Source organism: Cajanus cajan, chromosome 3 (genome assembly GCF_000230855.2).
Source record: "Cajanus cajan strain Asha chromosome 3, NIPB_CcT2T_4, whole genome shotgun sequence".
In the NCBI taxonomy this organism is placed as follows: domain Eukaryota; kingdom Viridiplantae; phylum Streptophyta; class Magnoliopsida; order Fabales; family Fabaceae; genus Cajanus; species Cajanus cajan.
The window spans coordinates 8858482-8880460 of NC_138519.1; the positions used below are offsets into that span (position 1 = coordinate 8858482).

The following is a 21979-nucleotide window of genomic DNA, read 5'->3' on the forward strand; positions in this document are numbered from 1 at the left end:
ACATACAATTTTTTTTTGTGAAATTTTCCATTTGATACTTTGTTACATAAACTCAAATTAACCTATATCAATTAAAGCATATTATATATTGATTTTAACTTATGTAATGAAATATCAAATGACTTTCAAATTTTGCAAAAAATTGTACAATTGATTTATATAATAAGAATATTTAATTTAACGATTATATTATTGGATCTCCAAAAGTAAGTATTCAATAAATCATGATCCACATTAAATTTTAACGATCTAATTATTAAATTAAAAAAATTTATTGAATAGATTGAGTATGCAAATTTTTACCGAATTTAAAAGTGTAACGATCCGTCGTGGTCCCTACACTTAGTGGAATTGCACTAACATACTAGTGAGTTAAAATAAAACATTAGACTGGATGATAGAATATACATTTATAAGAAGGGATAAGAATAATAAATATTAATTTACATACAAAATATCATACTATGCATATACATTCATCCAAAATAATACTATCCTAGTGCCAGTCAAGCACCAACAGACAGTTACCCAAGATGGTAACTCTGACACTAGGAACAAAATTCCACTCCTCACAGCGGTCACTGCAGCTAGCTCCAACCTAACCCTAATCTGCTCTCATACACGATATGATCATCGCAGTCCATCCACATGAAAACAGAAGGGTAAGCTAAAGTTCAATAAATAAAAATACAAGTATAGAACGATAATCTATACTACTCAATCGTCCAATCATCATACTCACGCCCACTTTACAATAATAGACCACTCCAACTTATACATATTTAATCAATAACAACATATAAAAAACTTAGATCAACACCTACTCAACTCATCTTTATCAAACAACTTAGCAACTTAACCAAATCATTCAGCATACTCACGCCCGGCGCAGCCATCTCGCGCCTAGCGTGATATCCAACCTGAGAGCTCTAAGGCTTCTCCACGCCCAACGCATCAACCCTGCGCCTGACGCCCTCAAGTTAGAGACTCAAAAGAGTCTCCACGCCCGGCACATCAACCCTGCACTCGGCGAAATGTCAGACAGAGACCTCCAAGGGTCTCCACGCCTGGCGCACCAACCCTACGCTCGACGCCACATCAGTACAACACCCAACAAGGCCACTATCTGATATCGCGCCCGACGTGGTTCTCACATGCCCAGCGCAATTCATCTAGAGAGCTCCCATTGCAAATCGCGCCCAACATGATTTAACAATGGTGATCCCTGATGAAGACACACCCGATGCCAAGAACTGGGCCCGACGCAAATTCAAACAACAATTTCCCAAACTTCAAAAATTCCATCAAAACTTGAAAATTAGAAGATTTCCACCATATGCAATACAAGAAATGCAACATATAAACTCCATACAACTAAAAAATGAGCTTAGATTCAACATACAACCAATCAATGCATTAAAATCGTCAAAAATCTCATTTTCCCCAAAACCCCGAAAATGAGGAATCACCCAATTCAACCACTTCTTCTTGAAATTCATGCATCAATAGAGTTTCTGAACTTACATACAATCAAACAGCCTACATTTTAGCTTCTCTCACCTGAAGATTTTCTCCGAACAACCAATAATTTGAGAAGGAGAAGAATTTTCCTCCGAGCTCAACTCCCGAACTTCAATCCCTCAAAACCAAGTTTCCTAGCCTGAATTCCAAGAAATGAAAGGAGTTAGTGATCTAGAGAAGAAGAAGAATCAACTAGAGAAATTTGGGAGAGAAAGAAGCTCACGGACCCAGAGTCCTTCTCTCTAAAATCTCTCTCTCGCTTTCTTTGAAAATGAGCTTCTGAGGCTCTATTCTCAGAGAAAACCTTATATATTCTTCTCTCTAGCACTCACTAAACCTTGTACTAACATACTACGTTACAAAAAAACCATTATTTTGTTATATATATTCAAATTAAATGTATAATATATTTTTATGAATATAAATTAATGTAATAAAATATTAAATAATTTCCAAATTTTGTAAAAATTTGTACAGTCAATTTATTCACTAAAAAATTTTAATTTAAAGATTAAATCTTTAAAATTTAATATAAATTATGAGTTATTGAATGAAATAATTTTTTTAAGACTTATTTTTAGAGTAAGTAGGTGTCATCTCATATATAACATGTATTTTCTACAAATTCAATTGAAATATATAACATGTATTTTCTACTAATTCAATTGTGATTGAATACATGTAAAAATATTTTACCGGATACCATGAAAAGATTACAAATTAAAGATCAAATAAAGCTTCATCCTCTAATTTTTTATGTTAATTATATACTAAAAAGGATGTGTAACCTCCGAACATTGGTTAATTGCATTTCAATAAGTGCTTAAATCTATGGATTTAACTAGGCTTCAATATGTTATGGTATTAAACCAAGTATTTATTGGTAATTTAATTGAATGAAGTTTAAGTCATCATGGATTGTGCTCTTCGCAGGCCCAATTGGATAAGACTACATAACTGCATGGAGTATGTAACATTCCAAAATTTAGGCCAGAAAGAAGGAAATGCTTATAAAAATACACATACTTTTAGTTTCTCTTAAGAGTTTAAATAATTGTAAGTTAGTCTCTAGCAACTTTAGAAGATTGAAAAAAAGAGCCCTAATAGAAGAATAGGACATAAAATAATGTTTTGTGAAAGAAATGGACCCTTATGTAGAATTTTTTTTATAAAAAAATTAAGATTAGTTTAAATTTTAGTTAATATAAGCTCTCTATATAGCCTAATTTAACTATTAATTACTGATGATTTTTTATTTAATTATTTTAAATTAAAATAATTAGTAAGCGATTATTTAATAAAATTATCATTGATAAACAGATTATTCTTAATAAAGTATTAATTATTAAGAAAATTCAATATAAATCAATAAATATTTATTATCAATATTAAAAATATAAATATATAAATAATTAAACACATAATTACATAAAAAAAATTATTAAACATACGCTACATTTCTACGATAATATACGTTATTATTATAGACAATTATGCAATAAAAATATAAATCTATAATGGTAATATATCATAAAGAAAGCCACGACAGAGAAATAGAACTTCATAATTTGATTTTTGAGATTTCAGTGAAGTAAGATGAATCATGATTTAAAAATTAAAAAAAAAAGGTTCAAAGAAATTAGAAATAAAAAGAATAGAAAAAATTTAAACTAATTTTTATTTATGATTTTACGTTAATATTTTATAAAAGTTTACATCAAAAAGAAAAAAAGAAAAAAATTAATAACATCTATTATTTTTCTCTTTACATTTAATATTATTGATTTATTTTGTAAAATTATTAGTAGATTTTTTTACTAGTAAAAAAAATTAATTGTTCATAATTAATTCATTTTCTCCAATAAATTTCTAACTATTTAATTATATATTTTTATATTATATGCACTAAATAATTTGTTGGTGCCCCCTCCATATGGGTCCTGAATAGTCACTCCACCAACTTTTGCTCAAGATTGCCACTATTTATTCCTTCTTCATTTTTCATTGTAAAATTTAATGGTACGTGTCTTCATTCACCATAAGTAAATCTCTCTGTAATTGCTAAAACATTTCACACAATAAAATCCTCATTGCTCTTTCAACAAATTAACTAAAGTAGAGAAGGAGAACTTTTATCATGTTTAGAAGTGAACAAATAAAATTTATATGTAGTCATAGGGGTGGCCATGTTTGGGTTTATATTTGAAGAAATTTTCTTAGGATAAACACGGATCCGGATTCTCTGACTTTAGAGAAATAAAGTTATGGTAACTTAATACATCTCAACCGTTAAATGTATAAAAATAAATCAGATTGTGACACGTGTACAATATATATTTTAACTTAAATATACACGTGTCACAATCTGATCATTTATTACAAATCTAACAGTTGAAATGTATTAAATTACCCTAACTTTCCCTCCACAAAGTCAGGGGATCTATTTCCGATAAACACCACACAAATGAGTCCAATGAAAACTTCTTTCTTTTTTCTAATATAATTTGTTAATTTTCTGTAACAATGTTAATTCTTACCTAAAAAAAATGAGAACCCAATCCCACGTTATAAACCAATTTATCACATATATTAATCGTGATTCGTGATGGGGGTGTTTTATATTTTTAATTAACGAAAATAAAATATGATGAGAATATAAGGAAAGTCATTTAAGTGATTTGATGTAAAGCATTTTGGTATTAATTATGGTGTTTCTGTTATTAGAAGGAAACGATAATTTGATAAATGAGAATAATTTGAGCTTTTTTGTTGGGTAGCAATAGCATCGAATGCGGTGCGGGAGCAACTTGGAACGGAAGCGTGTCTTTATTCGTGATGCTGCTGCGCACCGTTTGAGGACCCACTCAAACGCCAAAACGATCACAAGCTGGAGGCAGAAGAAAACGACCTGTCGTGTGGACCACGGGAATAGGGGTGTTTTCGGCATTTCCATGGCGACAAAATGTTCTGTAACGGCTATCGCAATGCGTTCTGTGGCTTTTCTTCTCACTTACTGCGCCAACCTTATTTATTCCTCCCTCTTTTTACACGTGTCTTTCACTCGTGACTCACCGTCCATTTCACTCCTCACCATTATACTTTTAAGAGCTTTTAAAATTATGATAATAATTAAATTATTTTAATAATTATTTATTTTTATTTTTAATAATATTTTTTATATATAAATCTTAATTATCATTTTTTTATAATAATTGTATATTGATAATTAAAGATTAATTTGTATTTAAAATATGATTTCAATTAATATACATTATTTTTTATGATATTTTCTCAAACGTATAGTTTTAATATATTTTATTTTTATTTTATAATTTTTTTATTTATATTAAATCAAAAATTTCTATAATACTAATCGCAACAACCGAAAACAAACGAAATATTGTAGAAATTAAAAAGTATTATAAGAACTAAAATAACATATAAAAAAGTTTAAAGTAATTTTTTTACAATAATTATTTTAAAGAAAATAATTTTACAAGAACCATTTTTTTTATAAATTTTCATTAACTATTTTTTTTTTTATCATAACGAACACATTACGAGACAAACAAACTTTTTTATAGCAAAGCGAGCCCACTATTTTTTTGTTTTCTTTTCGTACTCTTTCTTCATAACATAAAATCAAGAATCGTGATATTTAGGCATCTAAATGGTAAAAATATTTACACTTTTTAAATATATTTTTAATCTCTTAAATATGAATTTTTTTTTGTTTCTTAAAGTTAAAATTATTCTTTTTAGTTTATATAAATATAAAAAAAAAGTCTTTTTGTCCAACATAAATATGTGAAGAAAAGCTTATAATTTACATACTGAATTTGTCGCACAAATTTGAAAAAGCAGAGCCATATATTTCTTTTATTGTCGTATTACAATATATAACTAATTATGTTAATTATTTGTCTCTTTTATTTGTAGTATCATTATATATAAGAGATTTCACTCATCTTTTTCTTAAAATGATTTTTTCATTCCTCTCATTTTTTCCCTCAGATTTCTCTCTTAAAATTGAAACAAATGATGCCATAAAAAGAAAGTAGCTAGTAGCATTCTCTCCGATAAATGCTATGTCAAAGTTCGCACCAGTCGCAATTTTCTTTTTGAGAATTAGTAAAATTTACCCTCTCTTTAAGCTACTAGTGTATAAGTAAGACTCTTTTTTCCGAAGTAAGTTTCCTTAAGGTTATAGAAATTTTAAAAATAATGGAATAATTTGCAAGCGTATTTGATATAGTCTTGTTATTATATTGGAGTTTGTTATAATTTAATTGACTTTTTTTGATGTTTTATTTAATTATATGTAATATATGATTATTTATTGAATTATTATTATTATTGTTATTTTAGAATTTTGGAGGTCAAAGAACTCTTGAGAGTTAAGTTATTTGAGGTAGTATGTGTTAGTATTAAGATGATTTAGTTTAAAGAAGACTATATAAGGTTTTTTTTAAGACGTAAACTCCATAACATTATGTTTTAAGAAGAAGTAGATAGGAGATTTCTAGAGTCAGAAGATTCCTTCTTCCTCTTTTTCCATTGATCCCTTCTACACCCTTCTTATAGTTGGTCGGAGTTAATTGATTTGGAGATTCAAGCTTCTGGAGTTAGAAATCTCAAGTCGAAATTGTATGAAGGTCACTTTCTTCCTCCTCATCTCTTCTTATTTGGAGCGACTAAAGGTAAGGAAAAATTATGAATTGAATGTTGTTTAATGAGTGCTTGCTATTTGCTTTCTGGATTCATCATTACATGATTGAATTGGTGAAAATTATAAATTAAAAATGTTGCTAGAAAGTGATTATGAAGGTGTTCTTGAGTGACTTGGGTGATCTTGAAATTTTATGGTTGCATGCATATTTTGAGTTAATTTGAAGTTGTCTATGATATATGTATGCTATTTAGTGGATTGCATGTTAGATTGGTCTGGATTGCATGCAAGTTTGATCCAAATAAAGATTCTACTAAGTGCGAAATTCTTCATCACACCATGCGTGGCTCGAGTTAGGGGATCTCTACCCTGATCATGTTGGACGCAAGATTGGTAGCATTAAGAATGGGTCAATGAGGAGCTCCCTGACTTAGAGACACTAGGCATGGTAGTGAGAGGTGTCAGGCGTGAACGCTAGGCATGGTAACGGGGCGGGGCGGGGGCGGGCCCCGCCCCCGAAAATTTAAACCGCCCCCGATACTCGCCGGGAATAAAATCTGGGTCCCCATCCCCGCCCCCGGTGGGGTTCGGGTTTCCCCGCCCCGCCCCGCCCCCGCCCCCGCTCCTATTTTTCTTTCTTCTTTTTTTCTTTTAAATAAATATGAACAATTTAAAAAAAATAAAAGAAAAGTAAAATAATATAAATTTTTACTTATAAATATTTCTAATTTTGGTTTATATATATAAAAATAAATTTTTAATTATATTATTAAGCGGGGCGGGGGGCAGGGGCGGGGGCAGGGGCGGGGGCAGGGGCGGGTATGGAGGTGGGGGCGGGGTGGGTATTAACATCCCCGCCCCCGCCCCCGATTTTATCAATCGGGAAAAACCCGAACCCGATAAACACAGGTTTTCCCCATCCAAATTGGGGCGGGTTCGGGCGGGTACCCACGAGGGCGGGTTAGATTGCCATGCCTAATGAACGCTCAAGGAACTCTTTAACTTGTTGACACTAGGCATATGAGGAGAGGCGTCGGGCATGACCAAGATAGTGGCTATCTGCCTGAATAACATCGGACATAGGTTTAGTGGCGTCAAGCTTGAGTTTAGCCACGTCAAGTGGGATTGACATAGAGACTCTCTGCCTCATCTATGTTGGACATAGGTATTAATGTTGGACGTGGACGACCCAAAGGCTTTTTGCCTCAATAGCATCAGGCGCATAAGAAATGGTGTTGGGCATGGTTTTTTTTATTTATAAAACTTGGTGAAATTTGGCTGTCTTGAAGATCATATGAAATATAACGCTTTTTTACTTGTCATATGATGTTGTATGATTATGATTCATTATGCATTGATTTAGGACAATGTATAGTGGTGTTTTGAGTTGCTAATTGATTGGAGTTGATTAAGTTGTTTAGACATGTGGTGTTGTGATACACATCTCCATTGAGATACATAAAAACTAGAGGAAAGAAAAATGGTTTTCAAAAGTTTTTCATATCCTATTGTGAAAATATCAGTTGTGATGGTTAGAGTGGCTAATGTTGAAAATCCTTCAATGAGTAAGTTGACTCCTAAATATGAAGATGTTTTTAAGTTGTCTCCTCTAGGATTTATGTGGAATCATATGTGCCATACACGTATAAAGTGACCAAATTGAGTAAGATACAAAGTTGAGGGTTAAAATCTTTAACTGATTATTGGAAAGTTGCATAGTATTTAGAGGGTAGGTGGTAGACTAATCTCATATGAGACTTAGTTATGCATGCTAAAGTTGTGGTAGGCCTACACCTAAGTTGTTCTACCCTAATAATAATATTAGACTTTCCTAGCTTAAATGGTAAAATTTGAGAAATTGATCAAACTATTGTGTAAACCGTTGTTTCTAGTTTGATAACTAGTTGTTATTTAAGGTTTTATATAAGTCATTATGATTCGGTAGGGCCAAGCCACTTATACTACTCACCATTGTTATAGGAGACCTTCATTAGTTATTACGCGTAATGACGTATCCATTGTTTTAGAAATTATTATTGGTTGTTTAATAAGCTCAGTTGTTAGTTATTGTTTTATTGTGTTTGGAGTTGTGAAAGTTGCTAAGATATGTTTGGAGTTGTGAAAGTTGTTTATCATCTATAATGAGTTGTTTATATGATGATAAGTTGTTAGTTGATTTTAATAAGCTATTTTCTTTAAATCATTGGTGAATGATTTCAATTGAGGTTTTTACTTGAGCTAACTATTTTATTGAATTGTTTATGTTGATTCTTTCACAAACTTATCCTTTCTTTTTCTTGTGGTTGGACTATAATGATCATACTTAGTATAACAGTAGGGAAATATTAGTAGTATAGCTTTGTTGGCTGGTGGAGGGTCATGTAACACTGTTAGTTGATGAGGTTTTTAGGCAAGCGCACCATCACCATAGTATATAAAAAGAATACAAGTTGTCGAACTTCAAGGACTTGAAAAATACTCACAATTTAGGATATCCTAGTAAAAGCTTAAAATAAAAAAGATTCATAGATTTTTATAAATATGGTGTTATTCATATTTTAATAATGGAATTATAAAAAAAGATTGTAAACATAACGGTAGTAACACATGAAGATAACAATATGTAAAGTTGTTAGGATTAAACTTCATCTATTTCACCCTTATGTGTTTCTAAGACATCTATATATGATTTCTATTATCCAATATCATTGAGTTCATTACATCCATTCCAAATCAATTCCTTGAGTTTAGAAATTCTAAGGATTTCACTTAACAAATGATTCCTCTATTTATTAAGCTAAAAGCCTTGCATTATGTGTAAGAACATTTTCAACTAACAATTCCAAATTTATTCTTAGTCTTTAAAGATATAAGGTGATTTAATTCAGAACCTTATTTAGAAAACATTTCTGAACTGAAATCCAAACCAAAAATCAAAGATTAGTAATCAAATCACCTTAACATTAAGAACAAATTTAAAATCACTAATGTTGAATAATAGATCATCATATATATAGATCAAAAGAAACACATAAGAGTTTGATGGTTTGCATATTTAATCCCAATAAAGAAAAGGATCAACCACTCATGATAGTGAGAACCAATCCATAATACATGGAGAAAGAGTAAAAAAAGACAAGAAAATCCCTATAACCCCCATTCCCAATTGGTTTGTAGACTTCTTGTAACCTTTGTTATTTTCGCCCTGCTCTATTCTATCTACTCCCCTTTTACTCCTCCCCTAGCCTTATATATGTGCAAAAAAAATAAAATAGAGTGTGGAAGAGAGAGAGTAAACCATTCAACATTTTCTAAACGGCTGAGTAGTTTGAAAGATTCTTCAAGGTGAAGCAACTTCAAGGGATGAGCCATTTTGAATTTGTTGAGCCCTTGTGAGTTAGATTTTTCATCTTCCCTGCACCCAAACCACTTAGCCCTTTCCAACAATTGAGTAGTTTTGAGTTTTCTCCAATTCTTACTCTCTACCTTTAAATTACTCAGTTTTCCAAATGGTTGAGTGATTTTGGGTTTGCTTTGAGGCCTTTGATCTTTTTTTATACCTATCAAACATAAATCCAAAACTTTATAAATAAAACTCCATAAACTCTTTACAAACTACTAATTTTCATAACCTTTTGATTCTTCTAAGTTTATAGTAGTTAAACGAAAAAGAAACTTTTTAATCCAAGTTAGATAGGTGTCAAAATGATCAAATATTTTACATAAAATAGACACTTATCATTAGTTTTGTGATGTTTAATTTAATTATATGGGTGGTTGCATGATATGTGTTTGTTAAATCAAAAAATGATCCCCTAAATTACAGTTTTAATGCTAACAAATAAAGGATTTTTATATAGAAGAAATATCTACGAAAACATCTTTGAAAGACTTATTAAATGAAGTGTAAGATGAAAATCATTTGTCAATCAAATGAAACGTACAGTCTGTCTCATATATATTAAATATTTATTATTTATTACGACTAATGACAAAGTTCGCTTTGAATGTTTGATTCCTGAACAAATCAGATCAAATTAAAAGACCATCTCAGAACTCAGAAATCTGTTAAACGAAATAACCATGCTTTCTACCATAACTAAATCTCTAAAATCATGGAGAAAAATAAATAAAGTCACTACTATAGCTGCTATGCATTGACATTATTTCTACAAGTTTCGTTTGGTATAGAAAATTGATAAGTAACCTCCTTGATTAGCTAAGAGGTAATTTTTTGTGAAATGCATTTAATGTGTCAAACAATTATCTACCACCATAAGGGAAGATGATAAAGACAGATAAATCAAACTTGTGAACTGGACTCAGTGCTACAAATATCATCTCCTTCGGGCTACTATATAAGAAGATTCAAAGTACAAGAAAGATATAGATACCATTTTACAAGAATGAACAAATATATATAGATATATTTGTACAGAAACATATTCTCTAAAAATCTATTATATAGACGTTTGACCGACGATTATAGTCATTTTGTATATAGTGTTTTAGTTTACGTATATTACATTTATATACAAGATATATATGTAATCCTCATAAGGGAATTTATGTTTTCAATTATATATGCAGGAATTGTTTTGTTTTTTATCCCTATACATATATTTATTGTATAAATGCCTGAATAACTATTGCATGATAATTCTATAATAATTAAATATTGTTTAATATTTGTATTGTAAAGCAATTGTACTATATTAAGTATAATGATATGATTAAAAAACATAAATTCTTTTGAAATAAAGAAAATGAAAACCATAATGAATTTGCTCATTTATTCAGTTACTTATTTTAATATTAAAAAATAAGAACTAATTTACGTGATTTTTTTTAATTTTCATTAACTAAGCTTCTCATGTGTACACGTGTGAACTGATTACTATTTATTTGTCTCTAATTGTCATTCTCAACCATTCGACTTGTATATTTTCTGATAATTAATCTCGAGTCTTTCGTTAGATCATTCATCCAAAATTTCTCATGATCCGAATAATATTCTTTCTAGAAAACCATTAAACTACTATAGTATATTTTTAATAATTAGTTATTACTACCACTATTTACTCACAATTTTCAACGTTTTGACTTTCATATTTTCTGACAAATAAGTAATGGTCTTGTGTCAGATCTTCTGATTCATCACGTGAATAATATTCTTTCCAAAAAAACTACTATACATTTTTAATACTAGTTGATATGGGAATTTTTTACTGGAATAATATTTTTTTTTAAAAAAAATTACAAGAATGATCACTGTGCAGAATTATTTATCAAGATAGAACCATTTACTGTTCAAGCTCAGAATTCGGTTCCCCGGGAACCGAATTCTGAGCATCAAAATGTAATTTTTTTTGTTTTTTCAACTCAGAATTCAGTTCCAGGGGAACCGAATTCTGAGTTGGTTTTAAATTTTTTTTTTTTTTGTGTATGGGGCAAATGTGGGCTGATCTGGGAAGCGGAACGGCCCGTTCCGAAAGCAGAACGGCCCGTTCTGCTTAAAGAAATAGAGTGCAAATTCTTTAAGCAGAACGGGCCGTTTCACATTCAGAATTTGCACTCTGTTTTTTTAAGCAGAACTGCCCGTTCTGCTTTTGGAACGGGCCGTTCCGCTTCCCAGATCAACCCACATTTGCCCCCATACACGAAAAAAAAAAAAAAATTTAAAACCAACTCAGAATTCGGTTCCCCGGGAACCGAATTCTGAGTTGAAAAAACAAAAAAAATTACATTTTGATGCTCAGAATTCGGTTCCCAGAGAACCGAATTCTGAGCTTGAATAGTAAATGGTTCTATCTTGGTAAATAATCCTGCACAATGATCATTCTTGTAATTTTTTTTAAAAAAAATATTATTTCAGAAAAAAATTCGTTGATATGGACGTCTCCAATAGGAAGTAGTTATACGGTATTATTCACAATTCACAAATATTTTAACAATCTTAATCTAGAAATCAATAATAACTTTTTATTAAAATTATGACTTAATAATATTGATTGATATACTTTAATATTCTTTTTTTATTATTGATTATTTTAGCTAACATGTAGGATGGACCTATTGATGAGAATTAATGTATAATATATAAAGTTTTGTATTCTAACCTTAATTAATGAGTAACAATTGACCGTAATTATATTGCAAAGATTTGACTTTATCTTTGATTAATGAATGAATGAATTTAGATTCTCTGGCGTGAGAAAAAAAAAAAAGAAGCGAAATAAATGCAGAACAGATCCGATATTTACGTTTTATTTGCTGAAAATTTGTTTAATTAAATGGTTTTGGTAAAATTTGCATGTGCTGAATGCTTAACACGGCCGTGACAGTAAACCGAAATCCAAACACGGCGGCGACATTAAACGGGAATCCAAATGCGGAACGCAGTTTAAGATTAAAGCTTGTCTTGTGATTGAGCTTCCCATCGTTACATGCACAAAGATTTATTCGTATCAAATTAATATAGGTGAATTAGTTTTAAGACACAGGTAAATTTAATTTTAAATTTTGACGTAATAAAAATTTATTTTTGCATTAACTTTTAATCATTATTTTTTTATAGTACTACTAAAAATATATTTTTCTTACATCAAAATGGAGTAAATAAGGACCCGTTATATTCTCCTCCAGAAAAGGACTGGTTATGTTTTGCTAAAATGTCTCGCGTTGAATGGGAAAGGTTAATTTACGGAATTGTCTTTTAAGAATAAAACCATGAATATCAACCTCGAGCGAAAATAAACAATACATTAAAAGCTATAAACTTAATTATTGGCAATTAATTATTATTATAGAATTTAATTTATCATTTTCAATAGAATCTTCATTCTTAATTATATATTTTTTCTTTAATAAAGGAAGATTTTGTTCAAGTCTAAGAGGTTTGCATTCAATTTTATTGAGAGGCATAATATAAAAAACTAATAATTAGCTTAAATAAATTTTTGACGAAAAAAAATGTTATCTACAGTGTTTAAACGAGATATTATGTTCCATTACCAAAAAAAAAAAAGAAAAGATATTATGTTCGTGGTTCGAAAATATAGAAAACTTTGTCTTTAAATATTTTATTTGAAGAATTAATAAGTTATAGAAAATTGGTGCAGCGACCGAATACGTGTGATATTGCGGCAAATTGAAAAGTAACTATTGAATTCATATTCTACCATACATATATAAATTTTATTAACGTAAATAATAAAAAAAATGAGTGAAGTAATATAAAAAATTCATAAAAGAAAAAGAGTAAATTTTAGAATAAGGTTAAAAAGAAAAACAGAAGAAATATTGTACTTTGTCTTTGACCAAACAATTATAGGATAAGATGGAGCTGTGAATAGTGACGCGAGAAAAACACTCGCCTCTGTGTAAATGCTTGCCATTCCGCAAACTGACAATTCAAGGTTTCTGGAATTTTCATCACGCAACTTGTCAATTCTCATCATCTCATCATTTTAGGAATAAATAAAGCCATTAAATAAACTGCTCAATAATTCTATAATTAAAAAAAGAAAACACAAAATGGCATTCTTGTAATTTGGAAAGCCCATGCCATTGCCACGGCAGGGTTCCTTTGTTTCGTTTCGTCCTTCTTCCCGATGTTCCTTCCGCGTAGAATTAATTAACCGGCTATACCGGTCACCATGACGCCGCGTTCATATTATTTTTATCAACGTATTCACTCATCCAAAACCAAAACCCACCCAGTAATAGTCTCTTCCTTCTTCTTCTTCTTCTTCTTCTTCTTCTTCATCACTGTTCCATAGAAACCAAGCCAACAACGCATCATGATTTCCCATTTTGCCCCTCTCACCTTTTCAATTCCTTCTCTCAGAAAAACACCTTCTCTCATCGGCGCAAACCACACCTCTGCTCGCTTCTGCTCTCGATAAATACAAAACAATTCAACCCAAACTCTTTTTTCCTTCCTTTCAATTTAAGTCATTTTATTATTTTCTGTAAGAAAAGTGCACAATCTGTTTCCATGGAGCCTGCCGCAGCCAAGCCCGGCTTTCTCAGAAACGTTCTCGTGCGGTTACTCCTCTTCGGCGTTCTCATCGTAATCGTACGCTTCGCTTACGTCATCACCCTCGCCGGCGAGTCCTGCACCATCGGCGACTTCTGCTTCTTCTCTCCCTCGCTCAATCTCGCCATCGCCGGACCCGGATCCGGTGCTCTCGCCGCCTCCGCCGCGGCTGCGCCGGAGCGATTCGCTAGCAAGGACTGGATCAACGGCGTACGGTTCTACTCCTCGGTGTTCAACGACCTCGTCGCCGGCGGATTCCTCTCGCCGGCGGCGAAGTCGCTCTGCGTCGAGACGCCGACCGGCCGCGACGTCCTCGCGCTGCGGGAGATCGGCATTGCGGACGCCGTCGGGATCTCGAAGAAGGCGTCCCCGCCGCTGGTGAAGTCCGGCGAGGCTCGCCGGATTCCGTTCGCGAACGCCACGTTCGACTTCGTGTTCGTCGGGGACGGCGCGCTCGAGAAGTCGCTGCGGCCGGCGGAGTTCGCCGCCGAGGTTTCACGAACGCTCAAACCCGAAGGGTTTGCCGCGTTCCATGTAAAGGCCAAAGACACTTATAGTTATAATTCATTCGTTGATTTGTTCAATTTTTGTTGTGATGTGGTGAAAATTACTGACATAGAAGGGTTTGATTCATCGATGCCTCACATAAGGGAAATCGTTGTGAAGAAAGAGCGTTTTGGAATTGATTCTGATTCTGATTCTGATTCGAATTCCAATTCCAATGGAAAATGCTCTGTTCCGGGGTATAAACTAGAGTTGGTTAGAAACGCTGAAGCGTTGATTGAAGAGGAGCCATTGAAGCCATGGATCACTCTCAAGAGAAACGTGAAGAACGTAAAGTACCTTCCTTCGATGGTTGATATAAGCTTTAAGAATAGGTATTTGTATGTTGATGTTGGAGCTAGAAGCTATGGTTCTAGTATTGGAAGTTGGTTTAGGAAACAGTACCCAAAACAGAACAAGACATTTCACGTGTATGCAATTGAGGCAGATAAAACGTTTCATCAGGAGTATGGAGTGAAAAAGGGGGTTACTCTGTTGCCTTATGCTGCATGGGTGAGGAATGAGAGTTTGGTGTTTGAGATTAACCGTGACCCAGGGGAGAAGGTTCAGGGTAAGGGCCGAGGAATGGGAAGGATTCAGCCCTTGAAATCTTCGGGGGGTTTTGATGGTGGTGAGGTTGAGAAGATTCCAGGGTTTGATTTTGCCGACTGGTTGAAGAACACGGTTTCGAAGAACGATTTTGTTGTGATGAAGATGGATGTGGAGGGTACTGAGTTTGATTTGATTCCCAGGTTGTTTGAAACTGGGGCTATCTGTTTGGTGGATGAGATTTTTCTCGAGTGTCATTACAATAGGTGGCAGAGGTGTTGCCCTGGACAAAGGAGTCCTAAGTATGAGAAAACTTATGATCAGTGCTTGCAGCTCTTCACTTCTCTCCGACAAAGTGGTGTTCTTGTTCATCAATGGTGGTAACTGGTAAAAAATTGCTTGATGGGTCAAACCCTATATACATGTTCTGTATCATTCTTATTTTCATGTTTCTTGCATGTTTCTTCTTCCTAGTTTTCTTATTTTTTTCATCAGCAAATAGAGAAGAGAGAGAGTCCTTTATTTTTCAAATTTCTTTACATGTAACTGATGCAAGAGAAAATGAAAATTATCCCTTTACCACAATTGTATTTGTTACACTTCTCTTCTTTTATTTATCTCTTTACATATATAGAAAAGGATACTTAATGTTTTATCCATTATTTTATCTCTCAGAAGAATTTGATTTTTCCTTTTTGTCAGTTTATTATTTAATTAGTTACGGTGCACTATGTAATAAACTCGTTAGGGATATTTAGTCAAAAGGTTCTTTAAAATGGGATTGAGTTTTCGTGGCTGTAACATGACTACCAGACAACAAAGGTTGTTTGAGATTAGAAATCATTACCCCAGGTGACGACTTTCCGAAATTGCTTTCAGTTTCAGGTCGCATACTTTTAAGTATTTATATTGCTCAAGAGGCGCCAATTGCGGGGAATTCCGTTAATTGATAATAACAACTAATAGGACTGAACTAAAATCTTGCTTCATACTATTACTAATCAAGGGGAAATATGATTTGCTTTAGTTAGTTTCCCAAAGAGACTATATATGGTAATTGTTGTCTTTATATGCTCGAGTGTTTATCTGCAGTATATCAGCCAAGTTAATTTCCCGGCTGTGATAGTTGTTGGTAATATTCATTATTAAAAGGTAAATAATTCTCATATAACATGGTTTGTTATTTGTCACTTATCAGCTGTTTGTTGCCTGTCTTATCTAAAAGTATGCTTGTTAATGATTAGTAAAGCGAAAGCAGGATATAATTAATTAGCGCAGACATGTGATAATGTACAAGTATGCCTTTTAAGTGGGATCAATTCCAGCGATGTGGTTGTTAAAATGTGGTTTTCTTTAGGTGAGTTCTCTGCATTTATAGAAGGAGAATAATGAGCTTGTACATGAAATGCCACATGCAAAACAGTTTGATATTGATACTTGCAATAGTTGATTTTTAAACTGTCCCTTGTCTGAACATGATTTTCTTTAACGTGCATGCTTCAGTTGATAGTAATATATGAAGAGCATCCTATAACATAGCACTTTCAGGATAAGAGCTTAATCAATTGACAATGACAATTAACAACGAAGAGAGTTAATGCCGGTTCCAATAATCCAATATTTACTCGTAATGTAATATTTATCAATCCTATTAAAAGTTTTTAAGGTGCAGACTTGCAGGTATGAAGTGTGAGAGGTGCAGACTTGCAGGTATGAAGTGTGAGGTGAAGATTCAGTGCCCCACTTAAACAATAGCAAAGTCCGAATATTCAATTCCACTTTTTCTGGATCACTTTTCCTGGTGCATAAGGGAAGACAGGTTCTCAAGTGTTTTTAACTGTAGTATGTGGGGTTTTCTATTAAAGGCACTTGGTAGTTGAAAAAAGACTAACTTCATACACGAGAAAAGGATCGTATGTGGGACTTTTTTTGCTAATTATTACTGACAACGAAATTGCGACCAAAATTCTTGAATGTTTGCACCAATGGTGATTTCAATCAAGATTGCACATAGATATCAAGTGCATGCTTTTAGCACATGAAAAGGAAAAGTAAAAGTAAAAGAATAGAGTTAGATTAAGCAATTTTTACAGAGCATTAACATCATGGAATGAGCATAAAGAATGGATAATATGGAATTCTTGAATATAGTTCTTTAATAGGGGTAAGAAAAGGACATAAATGTGGCGCAGATGCAGGGGATAAAGTTTGTCTTGTAGTAACATTACTTAACAGGTTGGTCCAGTTTGTCTGTGGGGTTACGGGTAATGAGAAGAACGAGGGTTGTCTATGTGCTTAATCTTACGCACATATTCTGTTATTCATTTTATTTCCTTGTCACCTTTGCTTTTTCTGTTAGCATGGGATTGAAACAAGCAACAATTATATGGAGATATTATCATAACAATATCCACGAGCAATGTTTTTGAATTTGGTTTAGTTATCAATTCAGTCATGTTCCATTGAACGTGTGTGTAATGAGAGTGTAAAATAAATATTTTTAATTTTGGGTGTTGATTTATCATTTTGATTTTGTTAACATTATAATTTACTTAATTAAATACTAGAGGGATTGAAGTATTTTATATCTCTAATAGTTATATACAGACAAATATTAGAAATTACAGATATTTATTTAAAACTGATATAAGATTTTTTTTTTCTTTTTTTACATTTAGAGGTATAATGATCTATTAAAAAATGAAGACCAAAAGAGTAATTATCAAAATATATCTTCTTTATAATAAGTATAGATTATAAATAAAAAATAACACTAATAATGAATGAAACATAGTAATACAATTTAATAATGCATTAGTATTATAAGTAAAAAAAATGTTCATAATATATAGTAATGGAAAAGCAATATATTAAAAAAGTAAAAAAAATATAATAAAAAATTCATCTAAAAATAAACTATTATTATTTTATACCGAAGAAATTGAGACAGTTTATACCTCTAATAATTATATACAGACAAATATTATAAGTTACAGATAGTTATTTAAAAATGATATAAGATTTTTTTTTTACGTTTAATGATATAATGATCTATTAAAAAATGGAGACTAAAAGAGTAGTTATCAAAATATATTCCCTTTATAAATTATAATAAGTATAGGAGACCAAAAGGATACTTTTGAATTTGTTAACATTATAATTTACTTAATTAAATATAACTAAAATTAGAGATTATTAAATATTTACACAAAATTATAATTATAATTTATTTAATAGAAAATAAATAATGATTTGATATAAATTATACTCGTATATATACAGTTCGTTATTTAAACTATATATATTCTTAAAACAGTTATAATTCAATCAAATCAAATTAAATTTAAATATTTTGTACTATTTTCAAATTAATTTTAAATGTTTTGTATAAATAGTGATTAATTCTTGAATTGTAATACAAGATTATATATTATTATTGTGTTTATAAAATTAAAAATATGTTTTTAGTTTAACAATCATCTCTTAAATTTAAAATTGTTATTTTTAATCTTTTTTTATTTTTTTTAATTTTATTTTAGTTTCTTAGGTTACCGATAACATATTTAAAAGTCACAAATTGAGATAGTTATGTAATAGTAACTGAGTTTAATACGATATTTTTACTAACAGAGACATTACTAAATAAATTTTATACATCAGTATTTAAAGATTTCCTAATAAGATTTGGATATAAGAACTAAAATAAGATTTTTTAAAATTACAATAACTAAAAAGATTAATTTTAAATTTGAAGGACGGAAAACAAATTTACTCTAAGTTTAAGGGACTAAAAACATATTAAAACTTAAAATTAATATATAATTAGCTTATTTCTATATTTATAAAAATAAGATAAGATTATCATGTTTTTTTTTTTGGAATTTAGATAAATTAATTTATAAAATCATAAATATTGCAATCTTTTTTTAATATTTATCATAATAAAATAAAAAAGGAACAATACACATTCTTATTTGAAATATATTGTTATGTACTAGCATTATAAATATATTTATAATCTTTTTTTATCTTTTTAAAAATAAAATAAAAGCGACCAATTAATAATAAGAGGATGTGAACAATTTTTGGGTATAAGAGTAGTTTTTGAAAAAAAAAATGACACAGAAAAAATAATAATTTGAGAGGAAATTGTAGAGACAAAATTGTAAAAAAAAAACCATATAAACATAGTAATATTTTTTTTTATTAATAGAATAGACAATAAATCAAAATTCAATCCAAATAAATAGAGAATTTTTATTCAATTTTATAAAATAAACTTATTTAATCAATTATTTTATAATTAATAAGTTTTCTCAAAAAATATCAAATTAATATAATTGAAATGAAAACTATGAAATATATAAATAATAATTATAATAAATAGACATATTAAATATATTTATCTAATAGAAAATAAATAATAACTTGATACAAAAGTAACTATATAAAATGTTATTTAAACTAGTTATATTGGATAAAATAAAAAATAAAAAGGCTAGTTATATTGTTTAAATACTTTTAGAAATTAAAATCTAAAAACAATTATAAACCAATCAAAGAAAATATTTAATATCAACAAGTCACAATAAAATTGTGGTCTCGTTGAACAAGATTTTGAGGGTATCCATTAAAAATGGTCAATTAGGTTATTTGACATAATTATATATAATAATATGGTTATAAAAAATTAATATCTAATTTAAATTAAATTTAAATATTTTATATAACTAAAAAACATATAAATATTTACAATAATGTTATTCACATAATATCATTATTTAAAGATTGCAATAATTTATATGGTTATTTATGTTAACATGTTATAATTATATTTATTAAATCAGTAAAATATATTTAATGATTATTGTATTTATAAAATTAAGATATGATTATCATTTTAATGTTTTAGTGATTTATATCAATTAATTTATAAAATTAAAAATATTACAATTTAATCAATTTTAATATTAATTATAAAGATTAATATTAAAATTAATTCTTATAAATTGACGAACATGTGAATCATGCATTCATGTGGTGTTTACAATTGTAAAAGTTAATATTAATTGAATGTGATGTTTACAATTGTAAAAATTAATATTAATTGTATTATTAAATATCTGGATAATTCTGGTTAGAGAGATAAATAATCCAAATTTTTTGACTCGTACTTAACCTTTGAAACCGGATAGTTCGTGGGCCAATTGAAAATGTAGATTTTATTTTATTTTATTTTAATAAAATATTCTCCTATGACCGATAATTTTCTCATATTAATATTAAATTGTATGAGTGATATAATGCATCTTTGTTATAAAATATTGTTTGAAATCAAATAATTGTGTCAAAAACAAAACAATATATAATAAAAATATTTCCAAATCCACCATCAATTTGAGTCTCAAATTTGTCATATTATTTCCTTTTAACTTGCATATGATAATTAACTAGTGGATTCTATTTGCATCAAAATTAATATTAAAATATTTAGTAAATCAATATTTAATCATGTAATTAAAAAAACCAAATTGAATTGATTTTTATTTGATAAATTAAGTATTATATTTAACAATTTTTATTGAGTTAATTTTTTAATAACTCACATATTAATCAAATTAAGTCTCTTAATAACCAATCAGTTATTAATATATCACTCCTAATCACATGCTATTGAAAATTAATTGTTAATGATAAATAACTAAAACAACATTAATTTTTTTTTCTCTTATAATTATTAAGTTTTATTATGACATAATTGTCTAAATTAATTGTTATTAATCAAATATTTATTACAAAATTTAATTTTAAAATAATTATAAAATTTTAAAGTATCAATTATTCGATACAAATTTTAATATAATAATTACGTTTCATTCCAACTTAATTGTATAAATTATTTTTTTAATTAAAATAATGTTTACCCAGTAGAAATCAGGTCGCGTGAATACAAATTAGTCCTTGATTATCAATTTCAAGATACTAGGTGAGTCATATTCATAAAAAAAAAATTATTACAAACTTTAGTTTTATTATACATATAATCAAATTAATTTGAATTATATACTATTTCAAAACAAATTTTAATTTAATAATACATTTTTCTTCCAATCACACAAATTTTTTCATATATCATGTTTATAAATATCCTAACTTATAATCATTTTTTTATTATATAAATCTACCTAAAAAATTCCTTACAAAGTGATTAATTTAAATCTTTAATCAAATGGTTATAAATATAATATTTTCAATATATATATATATATATATATATATATATATTACCTAATTTAATAATTTTAGAAAATTTTTATTAATTTAATTTATTTAATATTTTCAACTCATTCTGTATTTTTAATAACATTGCAACAAGAAATGATATTTAAATTTCAATCATATTTTACATGGAAAATATCTACATATTTTTTTTTTAAAAAAATCAATGAAATATTTGAACTAGTAATTTTTTCTTTATAACTACTTTTAACAAAATCAAAGACCCATTCATTAATTAGCATTTCTTTATAATATTTTGAGATTAGTTTGATTTGATAAAAATTTTATATTAAAAGGTTGATTATAGAAGGTGTAAGAAAAACTTGATTATAAAATTGTCTTAACATGTATAAAATTATTAACATACAAAAATTATC

General features: G+C 29.5%; 1 protein-coding gene across 1 annotated transcript; it reads left to right on the plus strand.

Moving 5' to 3' along the window:
- The first annotated feature begins 13791 nt into the window (after positions 1-13791).
- Positions 13792-15985, plus strand: LOC109816321 (uncharacterized). The gene has a single exon (XM_020381274.3). The coding sequence runs from the start codon at positions 14190-14192 to the stop codon at positions 15705-15707; it is 1518 nt and encodes a 505-aa protein (XP_020236863.1). The 5' UTR covers positions 13792-14189; the 3' UTR covers positions 15708-15985.
- Positions 15986-21979: the final 5994 nt, after the last annotated feature.

Excerpts from the sequence above, each read along its gene's own strand:
- LOC109816321 (XM_020381274.3), top strand. The coding sequence starts at position 14,190 with ATGGAGCCTGCCGCAGCCAAGCCCGGCTTTCTCAGAAACGTTCTCGTG.